The sequence below is a fragment of the Varroa jacobsoni genome, unplaced genomic scaffold (genome assembly GCF_002532875.2).
Source record: "Varroa jacobsoni isolate VJ856 unplaced genomic scaffold, vjacob_1.0 scaffold_431, whole genome shotgun sequence".
Taxonomy (NCBI): domain Eukaryota; kingdom Metazoa; phylum Arthropoda; class Arachnida; order Mesostigmata; family Varroidae; genus Varroa; species Varroa jacobsoni.
This window is the reverse complement of record NW_019213333.1, coordinates 1-24,958: the sequence shown is the minus strand read 5'-3', so window position 1 is coordinate 24,958 and position 24,958 is coordinate 1. Positions and strand designations below refer to the sequence as shown.

The window sequence follows — 24,958 nt, the reverse complement described above, 5'->3', positions numbered from 1 at the left end:
TCAGGATGGTACGCTTCTTTGATTTTGCGTACTATTTAATCCATAACGAAATATTTACTAATATATGGCTCAGGTTTACGGTTCTCCTGATGGTACAATTAGAAGTGATGTTACATCATAGACGGTACTATAGTCCCATTTCATTACGCGCTGAGCCGTAACAACCGCTCACTAGGGCCTGGGCTTGATTGACAGAGTAGTTCTATGTTTTCTTCGAATTGTTTCATTTCTTAGTGGTTTTTCCATTGGCCAGTGTTGATAGCCTTACACTCTCGACTCGTTATGTAGTCAAAACGGTTTCTATCACCAGAATTTAAGCGAATAAGTATTGACGTTGAAAGGTTTTATTTTGATCGATGCCAAACGAATATTAAAATTAGATACCTGAAGTTACCTTTCTTTGATAAATCAAACATGATACAGCCATATATCTGCACGCCTAGGTATTTGTTTTTTCCTGCTGTCCTTATTAGTGGACTTGCCATTTAGAATGAACTTCTTGAGCGTAACACCTGATAGAGTTGTTTAAGCAGATTTCATCAGGCCTAAATAAATCAAACAAATCTGGGAAGTAAACTAAATATAAAAGACATTATATTAACTAGATATAGTATAAGCAGTAGAAAGATGAATATGGTCGATTTTAAAATGCTGCTAATATCTATTACCTATTAAATGCAGCATCTTTCCTGTTCATTTACTCTATGCCTTTAAATTATGATATGCACATTTGGATTACATAGTCAGTAGAAAACATGTATTTGTGCGGTCGTTCTTCTGATAGGTTTAATCTGTGTAACCGTACCCAGATTCTACTTCTTCCTAGTACATTTGAATAAAAGGTCCCCCTATTCCTTTATTCTTGAATGATTACTGCATCGGTTTTTAAAGCTCAGCGTGTTGCTTTACGCATGCTTCAATACGGCTGTGTGTGTGTACGTGTCTCGCTGAGAAGCTAATTTCATTAAAGAAAATCACTGTACAATGAGAAACGTCGAATCGGCCATCCAAACGAAGCACCAGCAGACCATAAGTAAGAAATGGCAGTAAAGGTATACCTTTTAAACCCTTTAAAGCAAGAAAGCACTAGGTAGCTTTAAATGCGTCTTAGTAGCCACCCAAAGAAAAAATGGGCCACAACAATCAGAGTTTCATGTCACAAAGCAGCGGTTCAGTAAGATTTTGAAGACCTCTGTGCTCAACCAACATTGTATTTTATTTTTAATATATAGTTTCAATACGGGATCTGCACCCTGTAAGAATCAAGAAAGGGTAATTTAGTCTACAAACTAGGGAGAGGAACAATTTTGGTTGAAGTCAACAAAATGAATAGATACACGTCGTATCTGTCAATGGTTTCACTTTATATCGCCTAGTACCAATAGCCAAAAAATTGAGGATCTCGCCTATGCTTCACACCTGACTTACTTGAGCGTAGTAGGGGAGGTACGAAAGAATCCAAGCTAATGTCATTGTGCAGCAAGGGATGGGGACGAAGACTAACGGGTACAATGCGGGTCAACTAACTACTCAACAAAGAGTACGCCCACAAGCTTTTATAGGCTAAATATTAAGTCAGACAGGCCTGTAGACCTGTATCAAGCTCTAAAATACTTCGCAAAAAATAACACACGTAAAAACATTTCGTGATTTGCAACATTTTACAACAGTTCATTGGTTTATATTTTCGAAACACGGATAAGTACATTTACACGTTTACGGTTGCTTACACATTCAAATCACTTCGATTGCGTTCGAAATCATTCCACTTGTACGCCTACATTGGTTCGCAGGCATTCGTTACTACGTTGTACCGTTCGATATTTGTTTTATATTAATCATGCGAATGTATAATAAATATCAATAAACTGACTCCTACGGAACTCAACAGCAGTAAATATCCACTTCTGACAATTACTGGTGGCCAGGCCAATTAAGAATTTTCACATCCGAGTCATCCAAAAAGTATATTTTTTTAAATTAAGAATTAACAATTTTATTAAAACTCTAACATCCATCCATCAGAACAGATCACTGCTAATTTGATATTGTCAGTAGTTATTAAAATTTAGAAAACTTCACCAAAATTAAATTCACAATATATTTCTTTGCAATTTCGGTATTTCACGGCATAAGGTCACGCAGCTTTAAAAACAAAAACGTTCACCATTTTCTTTTTAATTTTTTTCTTAAGCAATCGCAGATATAGAAGATTAAATGTCCATATCAAGTCTATATCCTTTTAGTAATACGATTATATCATTTACATTTTTCCTTTTTGCTTGCTTTATCTATCCTTTATGAACCGTAATAATGATAAATCTGTATTGTATAATGCTCTAAGATGTATAAAGCATCTGAGATATGCGTAGTGCTGTAAAACCACAAGTTCTGGATACTTGAACATTATCTAAATATTGATAAGATATTCACGGTTACCAAGGTCTTTTGGATGTGTTTCTTATTACTTTGGCCTGCCCTAACCATTTACCCGAGGTATGACCAAAAATTAAATTTCGATCTTCCCAGGTTCTTCGTGTTCCATCTACGACCGCGCTCGTCCCTGGAATAGGCTCCGCGAAGACTGTTTAGCGCGGTGGTTATCTAGACGAAGCCGTGCGGGGTGTTTCAGTTTAAGTACACTGTTTATGGTAATAATCTTTCTGGAGCGTTAAAGATGAAAGCTGGTGCGCTGAAAAAAATCGATGCATAAAAATTACCAGCCTTAGAGCGATGCAGAGCTTAAGACTCAAAGCGATGAATGGCCGTTGATGTGTAACCAGAATCTTGAAGTAACCTGTAAAAAATTAATTGAACTTAACAAATTAAAAAAAAAAGTTCGATTTCTACATATTTAGATACGTTTGTCCATCTTCATCGGACAACTAAATGCGAAGGAAGTTGTGTGTTGTGTGCACATTTTGCTGCCATAAGATTATGCCAATTCTACTGATTAGTTGTCTGTACTAGGAACTAGGCTTCTGTAACTCTTATCTTTAAACTTCTTGTACGAAGGCACTCCAAAAGAGTTAGGCCAACCCATAACCAATCGCAAACAAAAATATGCTGAAAAGGTTTTATGTGGGAGCTTGGTCGTCCTTACTTGGCAGCAGCCGCTGTGAACGGCGGCGGTCCACAGATGCCAACAAGCAACTTTCCATCCCTCTCCGATGGAATCGTATCACGCAGTAACTCACTTCGGATGCGGCCAGTTTTGCCCGTCCAGGAGTCGTCAGCTTCTGATAAAATAATGTCGTGAATAAACCTATCGAAAAAAATAACATGATACGAGCACCTAGACAATGTTAGCAATATTAAAAGCTCAAATTATTTTTAAGAAAATTAAGGAACGTTTTTTTAGACATCCGTATTCTCGGTCGAGCTCCACCTATTCGCCATACGAGAAATTACAGTTTATTGGTGATTACTATTACTTACGTTGCTGCCTGCTATGTTTTCTGCCTTTGTGTACCGCCCACGAAACGTAGGCACAGCGCCGAGGTTCAGGTAAGATGCCCTATAAGTTAACGAACTCTAATTTCCGTCTTCAGTTTTCTGTACTTTTTGTGTCCGACTATGTGTACATTTGTTACAAAATACAGCGCTGAAGAAAGTTGTGTGTGTGCGTGAGCAACAGTTGACTTGTTTAGTCGCTTACCTCTTATCAGTCTGTTGTAAGTACTCAAGTTGTTCTCTCCAAATTATATCATTAAACGTTTTATGGAACGACATAAGACGCACTTGTTTTCTGCAATTGTGCAAATGCAAATTAAGTTATTTGCTGAAATAGGCAATGAGGTAAGCCAAGCGCATCTTAGAAAATGTTCTTTTACGCGAAATGTCAAAAATTTTATATTGCAAGGAGAGCCAAAAAACAATTTAATTTTCTAATTCTAAGTCAAGCTCAGTCCTCATCGGTGGCATTATGATTAGCATTATGGCGAAATCAACAACATTTTACTTACATATCCTTGCAGTTGTATAACGCCCAAAGGATCATCCTAACCATTGGAGTGAAGCCTGTGCCTGCTCCAAGTAATACAAGGTTCTCCAATTCCACGTATCGATGCACGACAAACGTACCAACGGAATCTGCCATTAAGATTTGGTCACCTGAGTATGCAAAGATGTTCATTTAAAAACGGTCTTATCAAATCTAAACGTTTCATATCTAGGAAATATCCTTTACTATAAGTAGATATTTAGCTAATTTTAACTTTCGAAGTTTTTCAGAAGCGAGACACCAAAATGCGTAAATGAAGCAGTTCCTAGCTACGCACCGACACTCATCGAGTCGAGTTTCTGTGTCATTTGTCCTTTGTCGTAGATTTTAATGAGGAGGTGAATCCTGCGACCGTCACTTGACGGAGATCTCGCTGCAGCCTCCAATGACGGAACAACCGGAGTGTAGCTCCGAGTACACATTGACCCGTCCTCAAGCGGTACTCGCAACGATACGTGCTGGCCTACCGGCACGAAAACTAGTGTCCCTAAAGAACGCATTCAAACAGCGACTACAGTGTCAACACGATCACATGTGCAAATCAAAAACACAACGTCGAAAATATCGACAGCTATGCCACATATTGGCGCTTGCTATTCATATTCACGCCAAACAGTCCAAACTATATTGCTAAATAGCGTAGTTTTCCTCGAAAACATCTGCATTACTACTAAAGATGAAAGAGAGACAAGAACACGAATCAAAGATACTCGTTCGTCAATTTGCGTCGTCGAACACCGTGTAATTATATGTGCATAAAGAAATGAGGTATTTCTTTCGCGTTTCACGTATACATAATCGAAATCAGTTCTAGGTCCAGTTTCTAGGTCCAACCTAGAAATGGGCATGTCGAATAGGTGAAAACCAATGTAGCAGACCCCTCAACGTATCTCCGACAATGATCGATCTACGAGAAAATTATAACTGAGACCCGCTACACTGACGCTTTCTACTGATAAAATAATGAAAATTTTGCCATAATTGCCTTTTCCAGTTGAGTCATATGAATACTATAGAAAGCTATACAAATATAAATATCTGGTTCTTTGATTAGGTCAATAGCATAATATCAGTGAATGTAAAACATTATATAGACCGCCGAATAGGCCAATACTCATGACGATAGGACAATGACGTCTAGTCGAATAGAGGATAAACGCATGAGGAGAAGGATTCGCCTTGGTTTCGAAAAAAAAAAACGAAAAACGAAGTTCCCTTATTGCAACGAAATATCGCAATCTTTACATATCACAGAACCCTTTTATATTCTTACGTTCTCAGTTGTCATGTGTATGAATAAGGGAAGTTATTTTCTATATGTAGTTTAATTTTTTGTGAAATCGGACACTGTACAAACAGCGTTTCGCTGTTGAGGGCCTTCGCCTGCTTTTAGTTAGGTGTGTGTGTGCGTGTGTCAGGCTCACGTCGTGGTGCCCGCGATATTGTGGTAGTAGCCGTGTTTGTCTGCTGAATTTTGGGGATGCTTAAAATGGTGTACGATCAATCTCAGGTATGGGCCATTTGTCGGGGGGTGCTCTCAGCCGTTCGAAACAATATTCAGCAGCAGTGATAGCATTAGACAAAGTTCAAACCATTGATTTAGGAATGCGTCATACACTGTCACTGACGCATAAATTCTCTTAAGGCTCTTCTATGCCTTTCTGTAGCTCTTGCTTAGCCACACGTACATTTTTTCTATCGTTTCTGATAGATAAAATGGGCTAAACTTTTGAGTCATGCTTCGTGCCAATATTCATTTTGTCGAGTGGTAGACATCACTAGTAGGTAGGTATGTTGAAAAAGTATTGAATAGCCAACAAAGCGTGCCCATAACGACACAACAGTAAACGGTGCAGATAATATCTTCGAAAAAACCCTGAGGCGGCATAGAAGATGCGAGAATCACAAAGCTACACTGGGGAGAAGTGAAATAGATATGAGTAAATAAGAAACCTACGAAAGCAACATAGATCTTCCATAAGAACTCCATGCTAAAAACTGAAGAATTCTTTTAACGTTTTAACTACACATGTGTTGAAACAAAAAAACAAAAAAAAAAAAAAAACTTTTAGATCGTACGCAGGAATCATATTTTTCCAAAATTGAAATTTTGTAGAAGAAGATATGAAATCTTTACGCACGTTTATAATAAGGTTTGTGGCAATAGGTTCACGCGATTACCTTTAGGCATTTCAAATGTAAAAAGGTACGTGTCATGGGTGATCTGCTCTCTGACCACAAGGTTCACTTTGCGAAAATATCTTCGTGATTGGTAATCCCTAGCGGCGATTAAGTCTGCATCTTCTGGAGCCGATGATCCCAGCGAATACCACGATAGGGATGGTGACGTTTTCACTAGACAAACAGTAACAGTTTTTTGTTTGGGGTTCACACACACTGCAGACAAAGAATAGCAAAAAGGTCTGTTACAAACGAAGTTGGTCACCGCGACAACAGAAGCCAATCATCTTATCATATTATTATTTTTTTCAATTTAAACATTATTACCCTAACTAGATTATTGACATGGGATTTATTAAAACTCTACAACTTATGCTACTATCATTTTTTAAAACTATTCCTTTAATAATTACACCAAGTGCAACAATAAATTCTGTTCTAGATGATTCCGAACCTAAGAACACTCTAGCAGGATAAGGCAAGCTAAATAGTCCCTTGCTGGGCCCTCAGAGATGGAGTAAGGATTATTACTGGTGATGTCCCACAGTTCTGAAAAGTGCTGTTCATGACCTAAGAAGTAATAGTCAGGAAGCCGAGTAGTTCCTTGGGCAGCTGTTGCCATTGCAAGATTAGGAAAAAGCAAATTCTGACACCGACTCGCGGCTCTAATGAAGCTTCTCTGACCGACATCTACGATCCTTGCCGAGTGCAACTGCTACGTTATTTTAATCAACTCAATGAAATATCAGTAAAATGTTGCGTTTTTTTTGATATCTAAATATCTATAAAATAGCGCATGTTACCCACTGTTGTAAATGTAGCGCGACAGCGTTTTTAGAGGAAAAATACCTGTATGCAATGCTTCGCCTGCAATAGTTGAAGATGCAGTGAAAATAACTGCGGAAAATGGACGTATAAGATATCTAACAATCATCAATTACATTGATCGTTTATTCCTACCAGAAATAGGCCTGTTTAATCTAAAGTGTATTTTTTTATTACGTGATTGATTGGCGCAAGTAACTCGATATGCATATGGCGCTGCCCTCTACAATTAAATAGATTCGATCCAACATTAGTTCCCGTGTCTTAAAATCGATAGAATACGATAAGCTTTTATAAAATGCAATATAACCCTAAGTGTGACACCCACTAAGCTTATCGAATAGTTAAGGGCCACTCGTAATTCCTCGTAAAACTATCGAGGACAAAAAGCTGCCAGTATTGAAAAACAGACGATGTAAAAACGAGATAATCATTATAACAAACTAGCTAGTAAAGATGAGATACTTAACGGCAATGTAACTCTTAAGAGTAGATTTTCACTGGCTAACTAATTAAGTAACATTTGAGGGCTTTAAACGAAAAACATGTAGACGATACAAAAATAGTATCACACTGCTCTCCCACTTCGTATTGTCTATCCTGTAAGGTTATGTATTGTAGTGAACCACTCCGGAGACCTGTGGCCTTACATGCCGGTTTCGGAGTTACAATGGCCACCTATATATATATATTTCGCTAAAGCTGCGATTTCTTTTCTAAATCTGTTTCACCACATGCATATTCTATTATGCTGTGCGGTCTTCCGAAGCGTCTTAGTAATTCAGCTCGTGAACAAAACGTCCAGAGAGAACGCATCAAGTCAAGGTTGTTCAGCTATCATCAACGACAGTTATTTTGAAACCCCCTTACAGATAGCGGAATTATTTTTTACACAAAAACGAGTATATAAAAAAGTAATTTCCTAGGTCTTCGGCTTTTAGATCACATTCCGAATCAATAGGGAACGGAAGAATTAACGCCAATCACAAATACGTCAGAAAACTTTGAGCGCTTCCGTGATATTACACAAACATATTGATGATATTAACTTCGATATTTCACTCGATGCAAGCCCTCGTCCGAACACAGGGCGCATAAGATGGCTTAGCACAGATAGTCCAAAAGGCGGTATCCTGGCTAAACAAGGTTATACTTGGACGCTTGATGCACACATATGACACGAGTGGTAATAAAGGAATGTTTATACATCAGGCTCACTTACCATTACAGTCGAGGTAAACTTCATGGGCAAGATCTTTGACGGCTAAGTAAATCCATAAGCCAACTTTGATTTTGAGCCGAAACTTTTTCTCCTGGATGTCGATGGCAACACAGTCCTTCTCCAAAACGTCGTCTGTTTTGCATGTTACCATGACCGATACTGTACAATCATCTTGTAACCAGTCCAAAGGAAATTGTGGTTTTGACGCTGAATCCGACAAAGACAGAAATTTTTAATAATGCCACTGCGTTTATCAGTCGTATTTTGTTAGCACTATAAAACGGTATCACTATGTTTATGGAGACCAACCGCCGCTGGGCCATTGGTTACGATAACTTAAGCCGAAACAGCCGTAGGAAGAACCTTGTGATGAGTCCTGTCAGGTGACCTGCCGATTCATTTTACTTGTGACGCTTCACTTACGGAGTGTTACAGCAGTGCGAAATTACTTTAATAAAACTATACATAGGAAAACTGCGAAGGCTTCGAGAGAATAAGTAATAAGCACAACGAAGGGAAAACGAAGTCACTTACGAAGTAGTTTTAGTTTCAAAATAAGTAGGTGAACTTACTATGAGCTTAGTGCATTATAGTACTACATATTATGAAAATATATTTTTTAATATATGATTGCTTTTAATTTACATCTGTAAGTTAATCATCCATAACCTACAAAGCACGACAGTCCATATTATGCCTTTAGTTAAAGAAAGATAGTAGAAATTCCTCGGCAAATTTAAAAGAATCATTTCATTGAGAATTATCAGGATTAACACTGCCATACCACCTAGGGAGCGTCAGACTTACAATATTGTAGATTAAAGACAGGAAAAACTCAAAAAAAAGATGTGCCCATACAACATTCTATTTTATATCACTCAGGAAGTTGAAGGAAACCTTCGGAGACCAACAGCATGGCTTCAGATTTTCAGCCGAAAAAGAGATCGGAGCAAGGGGTAATACTATTTTGTATAAGAGGTCGATAGTTACCTTGACAAACACATGTTGCAAACTGTAAACCTCCGAAGTTTGTTCCGAATGATCAAGCTTAATTACGAAACAATTACACACCCTGGCTTTCAGACCACCATGCGCGGTATATAATATACAACATTAATACGATATATATAAGAGAAAGCCTAAAAAATACGTGCTATATATAATCTACCTGCATTAATTGTTACGACAAAAGCATACAGTAGTCTGCTAATGCGTGAATGTATTTTTGCCCTTACTTCGAATTTGAAAAAAAAGATAAAATTACTTTTAACCTCGAACTGCAGAGAAAACTAACATATGCTCTATTTATTTAATCGGTAAAAGAAAATTCAAATTATTCGCTAGAATTTTTTGCAAATCCGCCTTCGTCACTGTGTCATTAATAAATCAACAGCACGAAAATCTTTCGAAAAAACACTTACCGCTTTCAACACGGTTTAGGGACGTGCAGACTCAAGTCTCTGATGGAAAGCGTCAAATTTAGCTAATCGCTCCATGTTTCATTTAGGTTTTCATCTTATTTTATGAAACCAACATTTTGTAAAGCTAACTTAACAGGTCATCTAAAACTAAGAAACCAATGCCTTAGTGATATTACTGGCAAGGTGTATAAAGCATATTGATTCTGTTTTGTTGTGGAGCAGTCCACGAAGATATCATTAAAGGAAAATCTTTTTGCTTCGAAAATTACGACGAACTTTTTATCCATAACAAAATTTTGAGTTTAGAATTTGCGAAGGTACACTAGCCATTTGTCCCTATACAAGCCATTCCTGAGCTTCTCTTAGACAAGCTGAACCTCTATAATGCAGAGAGCAATGCTCCGTTTGTCGCGCAGATATAGACGGCGTAGGCGATGCCCATATCCAATGTATTTGTACACGAAGTTTACAATTTGAATTCTAAAAAAATCCTCGTCATGTTTCGTCGTGTGAGAAAAATATACGATGGCTCTTTACTGATTTGATTTCAACCTACTTAAAATATAATTGAACGCTGTCATGTTAGAGGACGAAATTTTAACTGTATCTTTCGTCCTTCCGTAATGAAAATGATGCATTAAGTTGCTTACGAGACATTCTTTAAGCCAGCAGTAGGAGCAGCTTCCGCAACTGCAGAAGCTTTTTTTGACTATCAGATAATCAAAGGCAGTAACATTTTCTTATAGGTCAAGCTCCCTACCTACTAGAGGGACAGTCAACGAAGCATCAGTGTTTCGGCCTATGCAGTACTACAGAAATAAAATGGTAGCCAAAGTACCAGTAACAGGGGCAAATAAGGCAGGGCAGTGTATCAGACAACTGTGCGAGAGGCCTGATTCGCCGCTTGAAGCCTTCGAGGCGGGACGGACATCAAAAAGTTCTGTAACACTGTTGTTCGAGACTAACAGCTGAACAGAATGCTGGTTAGGGTAAGCCGCTCGACTGGCAACTAAAGGGGAAGTAACTATTTCTGCGCATGCGTTAAAACTGCGTGTTCGCGCGTGTTAAAATGCAAGGCGTACAAAAATTGTGTCAAGCTGGGCGAAAGAAATAGTAACCAGACAGTTTCAGCATAGTCAAGTCCAATTATGATCGTTTGCGTCCGCGGCATAATCGTTGGACGAAACCAATCAACTTACACTCTGAAACGTGAGATCACAGATAAGTAGCTGACGGTAACTTTCTGTCTGATAACAGCCAGTGACAGTGTACTGAAGAACGTCCAATATAGCTAAATGGCTTTCTGTAAATGAGGGTAGTACGTATCACGCACGTACCCCAGAATATACATACGATTTTAACTAATTGCCTGTCTATAAGGGATCAAGATAACATCGGCTTTCATCACTCGCCACATCCTGTACATGGCTTTTTACTATATTACATAACGCATTTAGCGTTCATGCTATATTTACTGCTCGGCCACTGAGTAAGCATGTTGGCGTTTGTGTTGACACACCAATTGGATTGCAAAATCAAACAACTGGAGCTTTTTGTCCGTTGTAAATACGATTGTACTTAATAGCAAATTATTATAGAAATAATTTATTAGTTATAAGCAATATGATGATTTTTTTTATTGAATAAATATATACATATATATTGTGCGATACGATGCACTTGAAATCATACCCTAACACGCAATGGCCTCCGAGACGGTCGCGTGCTTAATACAGGAGTCAATAAACATTAACATCCACATATGTGACGAAGATTAATAAATCGAAATTCAACAAATACTCTAAAATTTAGCAATAACAGATGGGTCAGTCTTTATGATTAATTATGACGAGACCCATTCTCAAATATTCTATGTTTTAACTGTTTTTATTCACTACGCTCCCTGGCGGTTTCTTCTCCTGGCCTCACCCAAGGCTTGCCTGCACAGGCTGCCGCATTTATAAAAGTACAAAATATCTAAATTTAATAACTCTAAAAGTAAAAGGTTACACAAATACAACAACTTATGCGTAATATTTCTGTTCTCATTATAAAGAACTGCACTCTCAGCAGTATACTCTATACAAATCAAAATCGCCATCTTAATAGAATAGCATAGTGAAATATAACGCTACCGTGTTCTTATTAGTTGTTTGTTACTTATTAGTATTACCAACAGCTGACATTTATATAATTAATTTACGGCAACAATTCGACATACGGGAAATAAGTATTTTCGCAATTTCGAGCACTACTATTCAATCCTGCTTTCTCTATATGTTGCAATTATTAATGAGCATGTAGGCATGCGAACATTATTTGGCTACACGGATAATCTCACTATGTTGTTACGAAACCTAAATGATAGTAGTGAAACATCTATAAACATGCCATCTTACTTAACTTAAGCTTCACAAGTTTCCTAAACTAGGACAAAAGTGCAACACTACTATAAAATGACCATGGCGTGGTACAGACCAATCAGGAGCACATGAAAATTATGCATTATAACAAATAACATGAATTAAAAATAAATAATGTTTTTTATAATAAATCATTTTTATATAACATTTTGTTTTTCGTAGAAGAAAACAGCCGACATAAAAATTCATTTCTACGTGACAATGAATATTGCCTAATTGCTATACAATTACAGATCGTATTTTTTGACAAATCCTTATTGATTGTATTCGGTCAAGTCGTTAAGAAGTACGCAAGAACAAATGCTTTCGTTCTGCCACAAATGTGCCTAACTGTTTGGAAAATAACTGCCTGCTGTCAAAGTTGTTAGACTTTAGCTTGTCATACATTCGATAACAATCAATAATAACAGTCGAGTTAATGTTAAGGAAAGCTAATAAAAGGTATGAAAGTAAAATATGTGCAATCGTACGACACCTGGTTGACTGCGGCGTGAGCCATGCTCTGAAGTGATCTTACCGGCGGAGCCGTCCGGAACGGTGCTGCCATCCTGCGTAGCTTTCTTAGCGGCGTTGCCAGCGAAGAAGCTGCCCAGCGATTTCGGAAGCGATAAACAGAATATGCCGGCTGCAGTGCAGGGAATCATGGTTTGTGAACGTTTTATGTACAAGAGTGATGTCCCACACGATTGCGTGCACAACCCCACGTCAATGAATTTCAAAGGTAATACCAATGAGTGGTTTGCGATGGCAAAGTACACGAATCCCGAAGCGAAAAGACAGTAGGTCACAGATTTGGGGGCGGGGATGCGTGGGTTGGCACAGAAGTGCATCATAGTTAAGAAATTTGGATGGAAAGAAAACCACACACAAAAGCAAAACACGTCTCCGATCAGTTATAACAGTATTGCACGTCGTGGGTTTTATTGCAAAATAAACAAAAATGTCAGATTAGTCTTGAAGGTAAAATCAAATTTAAGAAATAATAATCTTTTTCTATTGAGCCTATCGGTGATTTTCTTTGTTATATTACAGCAATGCTCTAGGGTTGTCATGTCACGCATAGGGAGAGTGGGGCCAATACATATTTGTGGCAAATCTAATATACACTATTTATCGACCAAAATGAAGCATGGGCTAAGCCATATTTGGAAAACGTTGTTTTCCATATGAATCAGATAAATAAATGAGAATTCAGATTTCTAGACAGTGCAAATAAAAGGGATTAGTGTACCAGGTCCAAAAATAGCAATATTGCAGTAGCAAATACTAAAAAGTGCTGGAAGTTAGCTAAAAATGCAAGACGGCGACTAAATTGAATAAGCTCTATAAATGCACTTTATTTTTCGCATCCTCTATATTGATTAAGAAAACACTGTCAAATAGTAGATGTCTAAGCTTCGTTTCAAGTATCACACCATACACTTACACATGCTTTTTATGTATTTTTCTGTTTGCAGAGGGCTACCCACCAACTAACCGCGCGTCCATATAGTACTTTATAAAACAAAGTCTTGTGTTAAGCACGAAACAGAACCAGCAGCTTCTTGTATTACAGATCGTGGTAGCGATTGCGGTAAATCGAAGCATTAACGGTTACCAAAGGACTCCTTATACTCTTAGCTGTTTTGGCTTACTAATTAATGGTACTCTATTGTGACAAAAGCATTTTTACAGTCATCCTCAATGAAATTTTATATACGGGGAAATAACTAATCGTCGGCTTCAGTTATGAAGCATCAACGGCGTCTACGGCCATCGTTATACTGTAGAATGTATTTTTATGTTTGCCTGGACTGCCGCAGCCCAAGAACTAAGCACTTTTTTTCCTTTCTCTCGCCAGAAGCAGATTTCTGTAGTCGCCAACGTCAGTCAAATATCTGATAATCCCTCTAACAGTTTTTAGCTTAGCAAAATATAGGTGCCGTTTGTACTATAGACGTCCAGAAAACCAGGCCTTTTATGCGCTGAATTAAGGAACTGCTGAGCAGAAAATTATGCTGAGAGGGGTCTCAGCGCAGTGAAATTTATATATAATGCTGGACGGTTACACAGTGCAAATATTGCACATATTAATTTTCAGTTATAATTGAGGTGAAACAGTTCTATAGAAAGAGCAAGTTTGGCATTATGGTTGTATCACAAAGTAATATAATGCAGTCTGTTTAGTCAATAAGATCTAGTTCTGGTTACTACGTCGTCGAATTTTTTCCCACTAATACTATTCAATTAACTATTTTAAACAATGAAATGCACTGATGTCACTTTAATTTCGTTAAAAGTAACAAAAGTCTCGTACTTAATTGAAAACGAGATTCGTAAAAATTTACAAGAACTCTTTTGGGTTAACCTAGTTACGAATCTAATGTCGACTTCGCAACAGCGCCAGATTAGAATCTGTTCCGGTGGTCTTAGCTAATTTATGTGATGGATTCCAATTCGGTGTAAATGCCTCGTCAGCAAATCTATGGCAGCAACGACACCGTAAAATAAATTATTCTAGAAACATCACTTATTCACTTTAATAACACTATCATATCCCGAGCCGGTAGTAAACTCCATTTAAGATTGCTTTTATCAGCATCGTTCGCGCTTTTTATTGTAACAGTACCGACTGTAAGGGCTAAATGCATCCGAAAGCCGCTATTCATTCCGGATACAGTCTGATTTTTGCGATGCGATATTTTTCTGCAATTCCCTAGCAGAATCCTTCTATATTTGTATTTATTAGGGTGTCGGCTATCATTTGTTTTGTCAGATTTTGAAAAGTAAATCATATACTTATAATACCAAGAGGAATAGGTGAAATAGGGCTAGGCGGATGGTCACCTAACGGCTTACTACTAGACATAATGTAAATGAAGTATATTTTCTTCTGTTTTAAATGAAACTCAAAAAAAATCACAATTGATAATAAAGCCACATGAAAATAAATCACTACTTGAAGGAAGGGAACTGTAACGTTTAAGGAAGAATAAACGGTGGCTAATTAATTATGAGTAAAAATGTTCTTAGAACAACAGCAGCGAGTGGCAATTCATTGCTGGTGGGGTTTGACATAAAACAATAGAAACGTATTATATAATCAATGTCGGTTTTTTACACAATATAGTTAAATATGAGAGAAAAAGAGAAAAGGATTCATTAATGCCCAGCACAAAAAGATCCCAAAAGTGCAATCGTACATACACGGTTCTCGGTCACTGTTTGCTTTACGACAAGGTCAGCACTTACTAGCAATACTAGTAGTCATGATTATTTCGACAAATCAAGAGTGAGAACAACCCACTCTAGTACGTGATTTTTTTTGTTTTTTAAAACATTATATGAAGCTAATATACGAAATTAAGCAAAATATACAACGACCAACGAACTCATTAGTATGAGGTTTACTTGGAAAAACTTTAAACACTTAGAACGGAGTGTGTTCGCTTAGTAAAAGGTTAAAGAATGGAATTAATGAACATCAATGAATTGAATTATGGACAAAACTTGATACAGGCGCTGCGGCAACAAAACGTCTTTATGGATTTTTACCTAAATACTATTTCTGGCGCACCAACTTACTGTGTCTTCGAAGGAGCGTTTCATGATAGAAATGAATTAGTTATTACCTTGCATCAGAAATGGGCGAAAGAGAAATCTGTGTGGGTTTCCTGTTCGCAGAGGGATTGAATATATTGCTACCAGCGATTTGGATCTAAGAGGTAGTCAATGTCCCATCGTTCCGTGAGAGCAGTAGATAAACAGCTGTATACTAATAAATAAAGTACACACTTTCAGGGTGCTTTACCAATGAAACGGTACTTTAAGTTCGCCTTGACGACGAAGAAAAACTATGTATATAATTTACCGTAAAATTATAAACTTTAGAATACAGTTCCAACAATACACATAAAATCGCAATCGCAAAACAACAACAAATGGAGCGCGTTATGATTTTATTACATGACATTTAAGCTTCGCTACTGTTTTTTTTGTTGCTTTTAGTCGTACCGTAATCCTTAGAATGAATTACTAAAGATAAAATATAATATCCATACAAATTGCATGGATCCATGTCTATCACTACTTCGAACTCTGACAACCACAATTGCTAATGTATAGTATACAGCGCAAAAAGTTGAGCCACTTACACTTTTTTGATGGAGCCATATTGCCCTCAAGAGGTGCTTTCTTTGGACTATTTGATCCTGGTGCATGAGCGAGTTTTCCGACGAGACACTTGTCCAGCATCGACTCGTAGTTAACCCATGCGTGCACCTGATTGAATAAGTCCGTCGCGTCGCTGCCGACCCCTCGCATTAACTCCTCCTCACCACCCGGATGAAAATCTAGATAGCGAGTCACGTTGTACACGTTGCCTGATACATTAAGGAAGGGAACAAACACGCATGAAGTTAGAAAGCCAAGAATCGTCCGTCGACTGACGCGCTGGCGCGCGCCTGGCAACCGGGGACCTTGGGGGCTGAACTTGATGAAGGGTTGTCCAGCTGAATAGGTGGGAGAATCTAAGGCTTGTATACCAACAGCAGCTGGTGAGAGACCGGTAAATCGCTCCGATTAATGTTGTCTGCATCGGCTGCCCTCACCACCATTATAGCTGCTAGCACCATTACCACTCTACTGCAGTTTCTGCGGTTATTAGCAATTCTGGGCAAGACCAGCTAAGAACAAAATTGTATTGTATATATATGAAGGTCTTCGAGCATTTAAGGAGCACAAGATGTTTCAACTCTGAATTTTTCCTGGCAGCTATGTTTACTTAAGCAACAAATGAGCTCGTTGTCAGATAATTGTCCTCTTTTGCATCGATCTGATCGCATAGACCGATGTTATCGGGCCCTTGGTTGTCCGTAATATAAATAGCAACCTGCTTAAAGAACTTACGAGTTTCAATTGTCTTAGCGATTGCGCTTTCAAGCGTTTTTGCAAAATAAGAAGTTAGCTAGACAGGCTAAACAGTGTATACGGTTTGCGTGGCTGATCTTGGGTAACAGGAAATAGTTAACTTCATCTAACGTCATTAGTTATACGTTTGACAGTTAGAACTCTTTGTAGACGGAGACGAATTTCGAGCTGAAACACTTTAGTGGTTCGCCTAGCATACTAGGCGAACTAGCAACTTGTGTGGCCCCCAGGCGGTGTACAGGTAGCAATATGCCACATTAAGGAATCACCTCCAATATATGCATGTATATAGAACATTTCGATCGAGGCTCGGAGACTTAAATTTTCGATATTGGGGCTCGATCCGTAAGAATGGCGTAGAATATTCATATATTCAAAGATACCGTCTTTATTGTATCAACTATTATTACATTATCATTATTCCGTTCCAGTACAACATAAAAATGCAAATTTCTCGAAGAATATGCATGGTTGTTTTTCGCTTGTAGCCAAATAAGTTCACAATCCAATTTTATATGCACGCCATCACGTACCATTTAATAATGTATATCATAGCATGAAACATAACATAATGCTCACTCAATAGCAATATTTTTTTTATCCTTTATAGCTATTATATTCCAATCCAATTTTACTCCTATGTAAAGAATACTTTAGAAATTCATTAAAACAAGAACGCCGAGATTATCAATATAAATTCATTCAGATTTCGGTCTACGCGTTAAAAATCGGGTCCCATCATAAAGTGTAGGATAAATCGCCGAGTTATGTGGTATACACGTACTGATGATTTCTATTTTGATTTAGTGATATAATCTCAGACAAATCCGTAGCTACTGCAATTAGAAAACATAACTTTCTTGGTAATCATCAAACTTGGACATCAAAATTTTGGGTGCATAAACAAGTTAGGTTCTAATGGAGTCATCTATAAATTGCTGAGCAAATGTGTAAAGACATAAGTCAGGAGGCAAAATAAAGGGGTCCGCTCTCGTCATCCAGTCTCGGACAAAAGTCCAGGCACCAGCAGTTCGTTAACGGCGTTACAGAGAAACATCATTCTTGAAGTGTCAGTTCATAAACATTACGTCGAGCTAGCGATAACTGTACTAGACTTGGCCATCAGTTTTCTCTGCAATCTGATTTCCCATTAAAGAGCTAAATTATTAATAATTAACTTTTCTATAAAAGTAAAGCTCGAATCAAACGTACATGTTATTTAAAATGCGGTGGGTTTATCTAACCCCAAAAAATATCACTTACGATAATTTTTCAAATAGCAAATATGATACGTATAGTAAATACCGAGCAAAATACAATAGGAATCAAGGAAACCCAGTAGAAACTGAAAGCGAGAAACAACAACGCCTCTGAGTTCTATTGCTAAGCCGTAATTACTCACGAGATGTCTATAAGGGATGTTATATTGGTAAAGGTTCATTGCCTTTCTTTTACGAATTCCGTAAATTGATTTGGCCAACCTGAATGCTGAGGTAACAAAAACACGTCACATATGCTTTTTTAGTAACCCCGCAACATATAAACCATTAAAAATTATCCCGAAATTTAAATTAGCTTAGACAAAATCACAAATCAAGCGCAAAGACAAAATCTTTGCGCTTGCTGTAATCGTTCTTTTATACATTTTATATGCTAATTATATGTCTGCGGAACTTTACTGACTGAAGAAAGAAATAGTCAGATTCAACTCTTCTTCTGATTTACGAATAAATGGGTCTTACGGCGGAGACTAAATAGTAGACACGCAAATGAGTTCAGTTTACAAACCTTGTGGTGACATTTTCTAAAAGAGGATACTGTTAACCAGATTACAGCTTGCACGTCGCAATTCGAATTTTGTCTGTTGTTCCCTATAGTAACGATTAGTAGAGGTGAATAAACAAGTGAACTTGTTATTCGTCAAATTGCTTTAGAGTTTCAAGTCTTATTGTTTACGTACACAGGTGTTCACAGCTTGTTTTCTTGATATAATCAAACAAAGAAGTGTCACGCCCCCATTCCTCCTCAGTGTCTCCATGTACCTACCTTTTATGCATATCCATGCATCGTCAGGTGTGCAATGCTTTTCCAGCTCTTCCGGAGTCACCCGAAGAGTTCTTCCACCGGTGCCTGCCAAATCTTCTCTATGTGCTAACCGAATCCAATCAACAAGAGAATGCCCGGGGGCCAAGGCAACCTTGTTCCGGCCTATTGAGTAAAGTGTATCTTATTAATTCATTGTACAAATTGAAATGAAAACTTACAGGCAATGACCAAGTACTTCGTGAAAATCTAGGTCATCCATTCGAAATACTCGCTTTCTACTAATAACAGACGTTCAGGCATAATAAAATGAGAGACGCTGCCGGAAAAGTAAAATATCTTAACCTTCAACCATCTAAACTTCCAACACTCACTGTTTGAACCTCAAGATAAAAAGACTATACAAATATAAATGCATATTTATGGTGAAATATATCGTGATTAATTCTCTTTGTTCAGTGATCTAACAGTGTGCGGCATATATGTACTAAGCGATGGTTGCAGCTACAGTTGAGGCAGTGTTAGAGAGAGGCATCATCCTGAGATGAGTACTGAATTGCCATAACACACGAGACAAGCAATATTTAGCGAAAGTGTAGTAATATCTCCCAAAGATTCGAAAGCACTGGAGACGGTTTCAGCATGTACAATTAATACTTTGAGGTGTCCGTAAACTGATCCGATAGCGTGGAGAGTATACGCATTAAAATAAAAAAAACGCTTGTCCAAAAATGGACTTAACCATTTTATTAGCTCCTAAAAGCTTAACTGATCAACCACATTAGACGATGGTAGTGTGATTCGTTCAGATCTCCAGCCCGCTTTATTATAAAAGGTCTCAATTTTAAATCACTAGCTGTTCACATTTGCCATCGGCCGGTTACTAAACAAACACATTTCTTTATCACTACAGGAAAAAAGTTTCAACAAGTGAATAAACGTGACACCAATATTTTAAGATAAGATCAGAACGTATAGTTATGACAACTGATCGTCAAACCAGCTGTCTTCTATTCGTTTCATAGATACTGTGGCAGTGCCGTTTTCTGTACTGGAAAGCCAACACAAATTCACTTTCAGCAACCGTTGAAATCTCTTAACAGCATTCGATCGTTCCTGTGACAATTTGCAGTTGCTAGCTCAACTTTGTACACCTCGTTTTTTAACTCACTGCATAGAGGGTCGAGGAGCTTCAAGAAGGTATAGGGTAGAAAACTTCTCTTTACCGCGTGTTTTAAAAAGACTCAGGCCCGTCTAAGGCTGAACTGGGGCTAAGGAGGCGTAATAGGCTATATATTGCAATAAAAATCTATGCACTCGTGCAATCGGCGGCCAGAAAGCTTGTTGGAGGTTGCCCGAATCCTTTAGAAACAACTGCGTAATTCGGTATCCGTCCATAAAATAGTGTTATTCTCCCTGACCTGAGTCAATCAGAGATTTTAATCCCAGATTCAAAATTAGCTCATAGGTGGCCAGTGCATTGGTTTACAAATTAAGTGGGTAGACAAAACATCTCTAATTATAATCAAACTGATCTGTCTAGAAAATAATATTCGCCATTAACAGGCTATTACAGCAGACAACTAAATAGCTTTTCTGGCGACCTTCACATAGCTGATTAGTTATATGCTGTGTTACATAGTCCAGAACTGAACTAGGAACTATTTCTTCCTTGCCTAACTATCTGCGTTGTTATTACCAAATATTGAAACTACTTTGAAATATTGAAATAACTTTGGCTTTCGAAAACCCCGTGAAGTCTCCGCAAGTGTGAACACGTTTTATTTTATTGAATATTTTTTGTTTTCTTCGTTCATGGATCACGTTTTTATGATGTAGTAGTAGTCTTTACAAAAAGAAATGTGACAATAAACTGTCATGTACTACAAACCTTTTCCCAAATTAGGTTCTACTCAACATTCCCGTGATAGCTTAGTAGGTAACATACTTGTACCTTAATCTTAGGGACACGTTGTAGTCTAGATTTGAATAGACAGACTTTTTTGGTGTTGAGAGCCAGTGATCTACCTGATGGAATGCTCAACGGCAATACCGGACGTAAAACTTGAAAGTTTTAATTTCCTTAAGTTTTAGTATCGTACTGACTCACGCAAAAAGCCACATTTTTTAAAAGTTAAAAGTCGGGCGAATCGCACCCGGTGTCACCCCAAAAAAAACAGTAAGCCAATAATCCATCTGTACCTCGTGGTCATGAAAATTTTTTTTACCACACACCGTACTTTTAGAATCAAATTACTCTTGGCCCGTTGTGCTCCACTAATAAAGAGGGATGCACTTATCTAGCTCAGGTAAGTGGCAATCCGACTGAATTTGTAGCATCTGGGATGTTTTCTTGAACGCATGGCCATTTGAAGCGGCAGTATTATTATTATATCCACAATTAACCAAACTTCGAGCCATCAAACTCTCTCCTATTTGCTATAGTCAGACGGTTGACTTTTTATTGGCTTTGGCCACTTCAAATAATTACGATACACGTGAGAGCAGTAGGAACATGCATGCACTTCCTCATTCATAGGCTTTTACTATTGCTTTACCGGAACCGGTAGCGTTTGACGTAAGTGTGGTGCTCCTTTTTTCCCCATCCGAAGCCATTTTAAGCCGTTGAATAGACGGAAGCACTTATCCAATGTACTTATTTTTCAACGCCAGCATTTACGAATTTTTGAACATTTGCTGTGCACAGCTTATTCTAGAATTCACTATACACTCTCCTTCAGTATAGCACGAAGAGTGAAGTCACATTAATGTCGAATCAGTCCAGAACCGCGAAGAGCTACTGTTGGCGCGAGGTATACCGTTCATTTACAAGGTTCATTTCCGATTAAAAATTGTATTTATTTGGCCAAAAACTGGTAGGGCCGTCGCATGAGATTACAAGAATCAGCATGTCAGAACGAATAGCTTAAGATATTCATCAGAAAAGCCCCCTGACAATCAGCTGCTGTGCCACCGAGGTGCGTTCCAAATTTCACGCACTTTGTGAGGAAAAGTAGCGCAACAGCTGACGATGCCAAATACGCGCCAAGCTTTAAACGTTAATAGGTCTGCAGTCGGCTCAAAACATATTGTTCTTACCACAAAGTTTTTTTACAATTACCTAGCAAACCATTGACGATACATTATCGTATTAATCATTCGGTGAGCAAAGATTACCACACGGCATTTCAATCGAATAACTAAGCCCACTGTGAGGCCGCAGCGCCCTCTTTTGGTGACTAGAATAAGTGGCTTGTTTTCGGCGCCAAAAGAAATCGAATACGATGTCTTGACTTCTAGGTGCCGCTAGCGAAGATCTCTTAGGCCCCATCTGACGGCCCTGGCTATAGATACATCGGATGCGCCTCTCCCAACCAAAACAGCCCGTGAAAAACGCCTAATCGCCTGCTGCAGTGTCATGAAGTATATTCCGTGCAAAGAACTTTAATATTTTTAGTTTATTCGTGCTATACCTTATATTTGACTCGTAAGAAGTGATAATTATTAGATCTACAGGCCTACATACTTAATAATCAGATGATGGAGACTTACTGTCAAATATCAAATAGCCTTTACTCTTGTGTTTGGTCCAGAATATACTAAGCAAACCTCTTGGATTAACAACTGACTTGATATCCATGGATTATAATGTGATTTTATATTACGGATGAAGGTGTCTTGGTCATTTGTCAAGCGGGATACAACGAAATGACCAGGAATATATCAAGCAGATGTTCCCAAGAAAGTGTCGTCACTCGTATTGATTACAGGCAGACAGCGGCTGTTTTTTAATCAAAGTATATCTGATATGTTTAGAGGTGGTTTTACCACATTGGAAAATAAATAAATTGAAGTGTAACATCAACTTATACACGGAAGTTCACTGTGCTGTGATGGCATGGCGATGGAGGGTACGGTGAGCGAGGATTTTCTCGCGGACTGTGAAGTTCTTCGCAACCCCGTCGCAGAATCATCCAGGCTTGAAGAGTCTCTACTCGAGGAGGGCCGTAGTAGATTCGAGTCGTCAGGTGATCCGCAGCACAATAACAATAAAGACGAGGTGGGCCAAAATTTGGGTTCCCACAATGAATCAAGAGATACTAACAGTGACCACACATCACGCGATCACACAAATGAGCAGGAAGATCCAAAGAAAGATGAACAGACCGAAGTTCAGGAATTGGCTCAGCTGAGCGCTGAAGAGCTTATGGAAAAGGTAATCAATTTGTTCAATATGCTGCTTCCTCCCTGCTATGCCTGTGTTAACTGTGTTAACATTTCGAAAATACATTAGTCTTTATAGGAACTCTACATAAAATAACGAGTATGTATAGAATACTGCCAGTAATAAGATCTGCCTACATTAATTTGATTTATACGAAATGTATCAGTCGGTCATTTAATGGCGTATATATTTGCACGGTACGTGTTATGAAGTGCATGAATAGTTTGAGTTAATTTTTCCTTCTAGTTAGGTAGGTAGAATCGGCACTACTAGCAAAGATGCTGGTACATAGGAGAAATTCGCTTCTAGCCTATATACGTGGAAACTTTAAAGTAAATACAGAACTTTATAGCAGTATTTAGATCCCTAAAAAAGGTATTTTTACTAAGTCTACTTAATCGAGGATACAAGGCTAGCCTCTAAGTGACTAGCCTGCGTCGTGCTAAGAAATACTGCAATTACCTAAAGCATAAGATTTTCATGACTAGTGAAATTTATTATTATACGATCTTTGATGTGAACATTCTCAAAGGGACACGGGGGTTCCATAGGATAAAGGTAATAAACAATGTGCACAATAAAGAAACAACATAAATACACGCTGGGCCAATAGTCGCTTTTTTCTTGTCCATACGTTCGTGAGCAATATTTAGTAGCTTTAAGCAAGAAAAATGCAAAAGCTTTTTTTTTACAATAAGTAATTCGCTGCTTATTCTCTCCGGAGTATCAGTCGGCGTCAGGCTATATGAAAATATAATACATATTGTGACAATGCATGCCCAACGAAATCCAAATGCGGCTATACTCAAGTCATTTTTTAAGTAAGTTAGGTTGATATCAATTTAATTTCAACAAAAATAATGTTCAAGAATTCTTGGCTTCCTCGTAGTCTCAAATCTTTGTTCCGATAGCACAGATATGCCTTAGTTGAAGAACGGTACTGTCTTTATAATAACGGTACTGTCTTTATAATAAATCTAGACAGTTAGCCGACTGGGAGGTCTTGTACCTACGCATGTTATTTTCGGCATATGCGGGATACAAGACTAAAAGAAATACAGATTATTCCTACTATACCTAAATGCCATTAGTGTATTGCGCTGACGATACAAAGACGGAAAAAATCGAACAAAGTTTATGTAAAACAATCGTTATAATCTGCACTGAAATGGCGCTGAAACACGTCAGTATTGAACTTTATCAGGTAACATTCGTTATTATTCGTTTCAGGGTAGTTTCTAAATTTTTTACAAATGATAACATCGCGTTTTACAAATAATCCTATACATGAGCTAGAAAAAAAACTTTTCAAAGTATTTATATTTTCTAATTCGACTTTTAGCTGGATCACTTGAAAACGATAGCCTACTCACTTGGGCAAAGTGAGGCTCACGAAATGACTCGTGGCAGGCTACTAGACGTATTTGGAATGAGCAAATCTCGCCGCTGAAGGGGACCAGACGTCTGCTACAACCTACGAGCAAATCGACACAACACCCACGATCTACCAACAAATGGCTAGCGGCAATTGTCTTCCATAATTACAAAATCTTATAAGGAATGTCTCCATTAAAACTGTTGTTGAGTCCAGGTCTTGGTCTTTTAGCTTCTATCACGTTGAAATATGTAACGGTAATGCTCATTCATTTGCGTACTATACGTGGTAGTTTCGTTTGTAGACCCATCCACATAAACACGCCTGTATAA

At 38.0% G+C, this 24,958-nt stretch overlaps 2 protein-coding genes across 5 annotated transcripts; one reads left to right on the top strand and one right to left on the bottom strand.

Annotated features, from left to right (window-relative positions):
• Positions 1-1,642: 1,642 nt before the first annotated feature.
• Positions 1,643-22,016, bottom strand: LOC111260369 (cytochrome b5 reductase 4). Of its 4 annotated transcripts, none has more exons than XM_022833074.2 (11): positions 21,585-22,009; positions 19,030-19,191; positions 16,209-16,436; positions 12,551-12,700; positions 8,232-8,438; positions 6,185-6,400; positions 4,281-4,490; positions 3,966-4,113; positions 3,659-3,748; positions 3,104-3,265; positions 1,643-2,797 (listed from the first exon to the last, which is right to left on the bottom strand). In XM_022833074.2, exons 1-11 carry the CDS (start codon positions 21,640-21,642, stop codon positions 2,743-2,745), a joined length of 1,686 nt encoding a protein of 561 aa, XP_022688809.1. In that variant the 5' UTR covers positions 21,643-22,009; the 3' UTR covers positions 1,643-2,742. The 4 variants fall into 4 exon arrangements, with proteins under 4 accessions (XP_022688809.1, XP_022688810.1, XP_022688812.1 ...); XM_022833075.2 differs by having other exon boundaries at positions 12,593-12,700; positions 21,585-22,008; XM_022833077.2 differs by lacking the exon at positions 12,551-12,700 and having other exon boundaries at positions 21,585-22,008.
• Positions 22,017-22,308: 292 nt separating this feature from the next.
• On the top strand, positions 22,309-24,841 carry LOC111260368 (uncharacterized). Its single transcript, XM_022833073.2, has 2 exons — positions 22,309-23,242; positions 24,594-24,841. The coding sequence occupies exons 1-2, from the start codon at positions 22,925-22,927 to the stop codon at positions 24,699-24,701; spliced, it is 426 nt and encodes a 141-aa protein (XP_022688808.1). The 5' UTR covers positions 22,309-22,924; the 3' UTR covers positions 24,702-24,841.
• Positions 24,842-24,958: the final 117 nt, after the last annotated feature.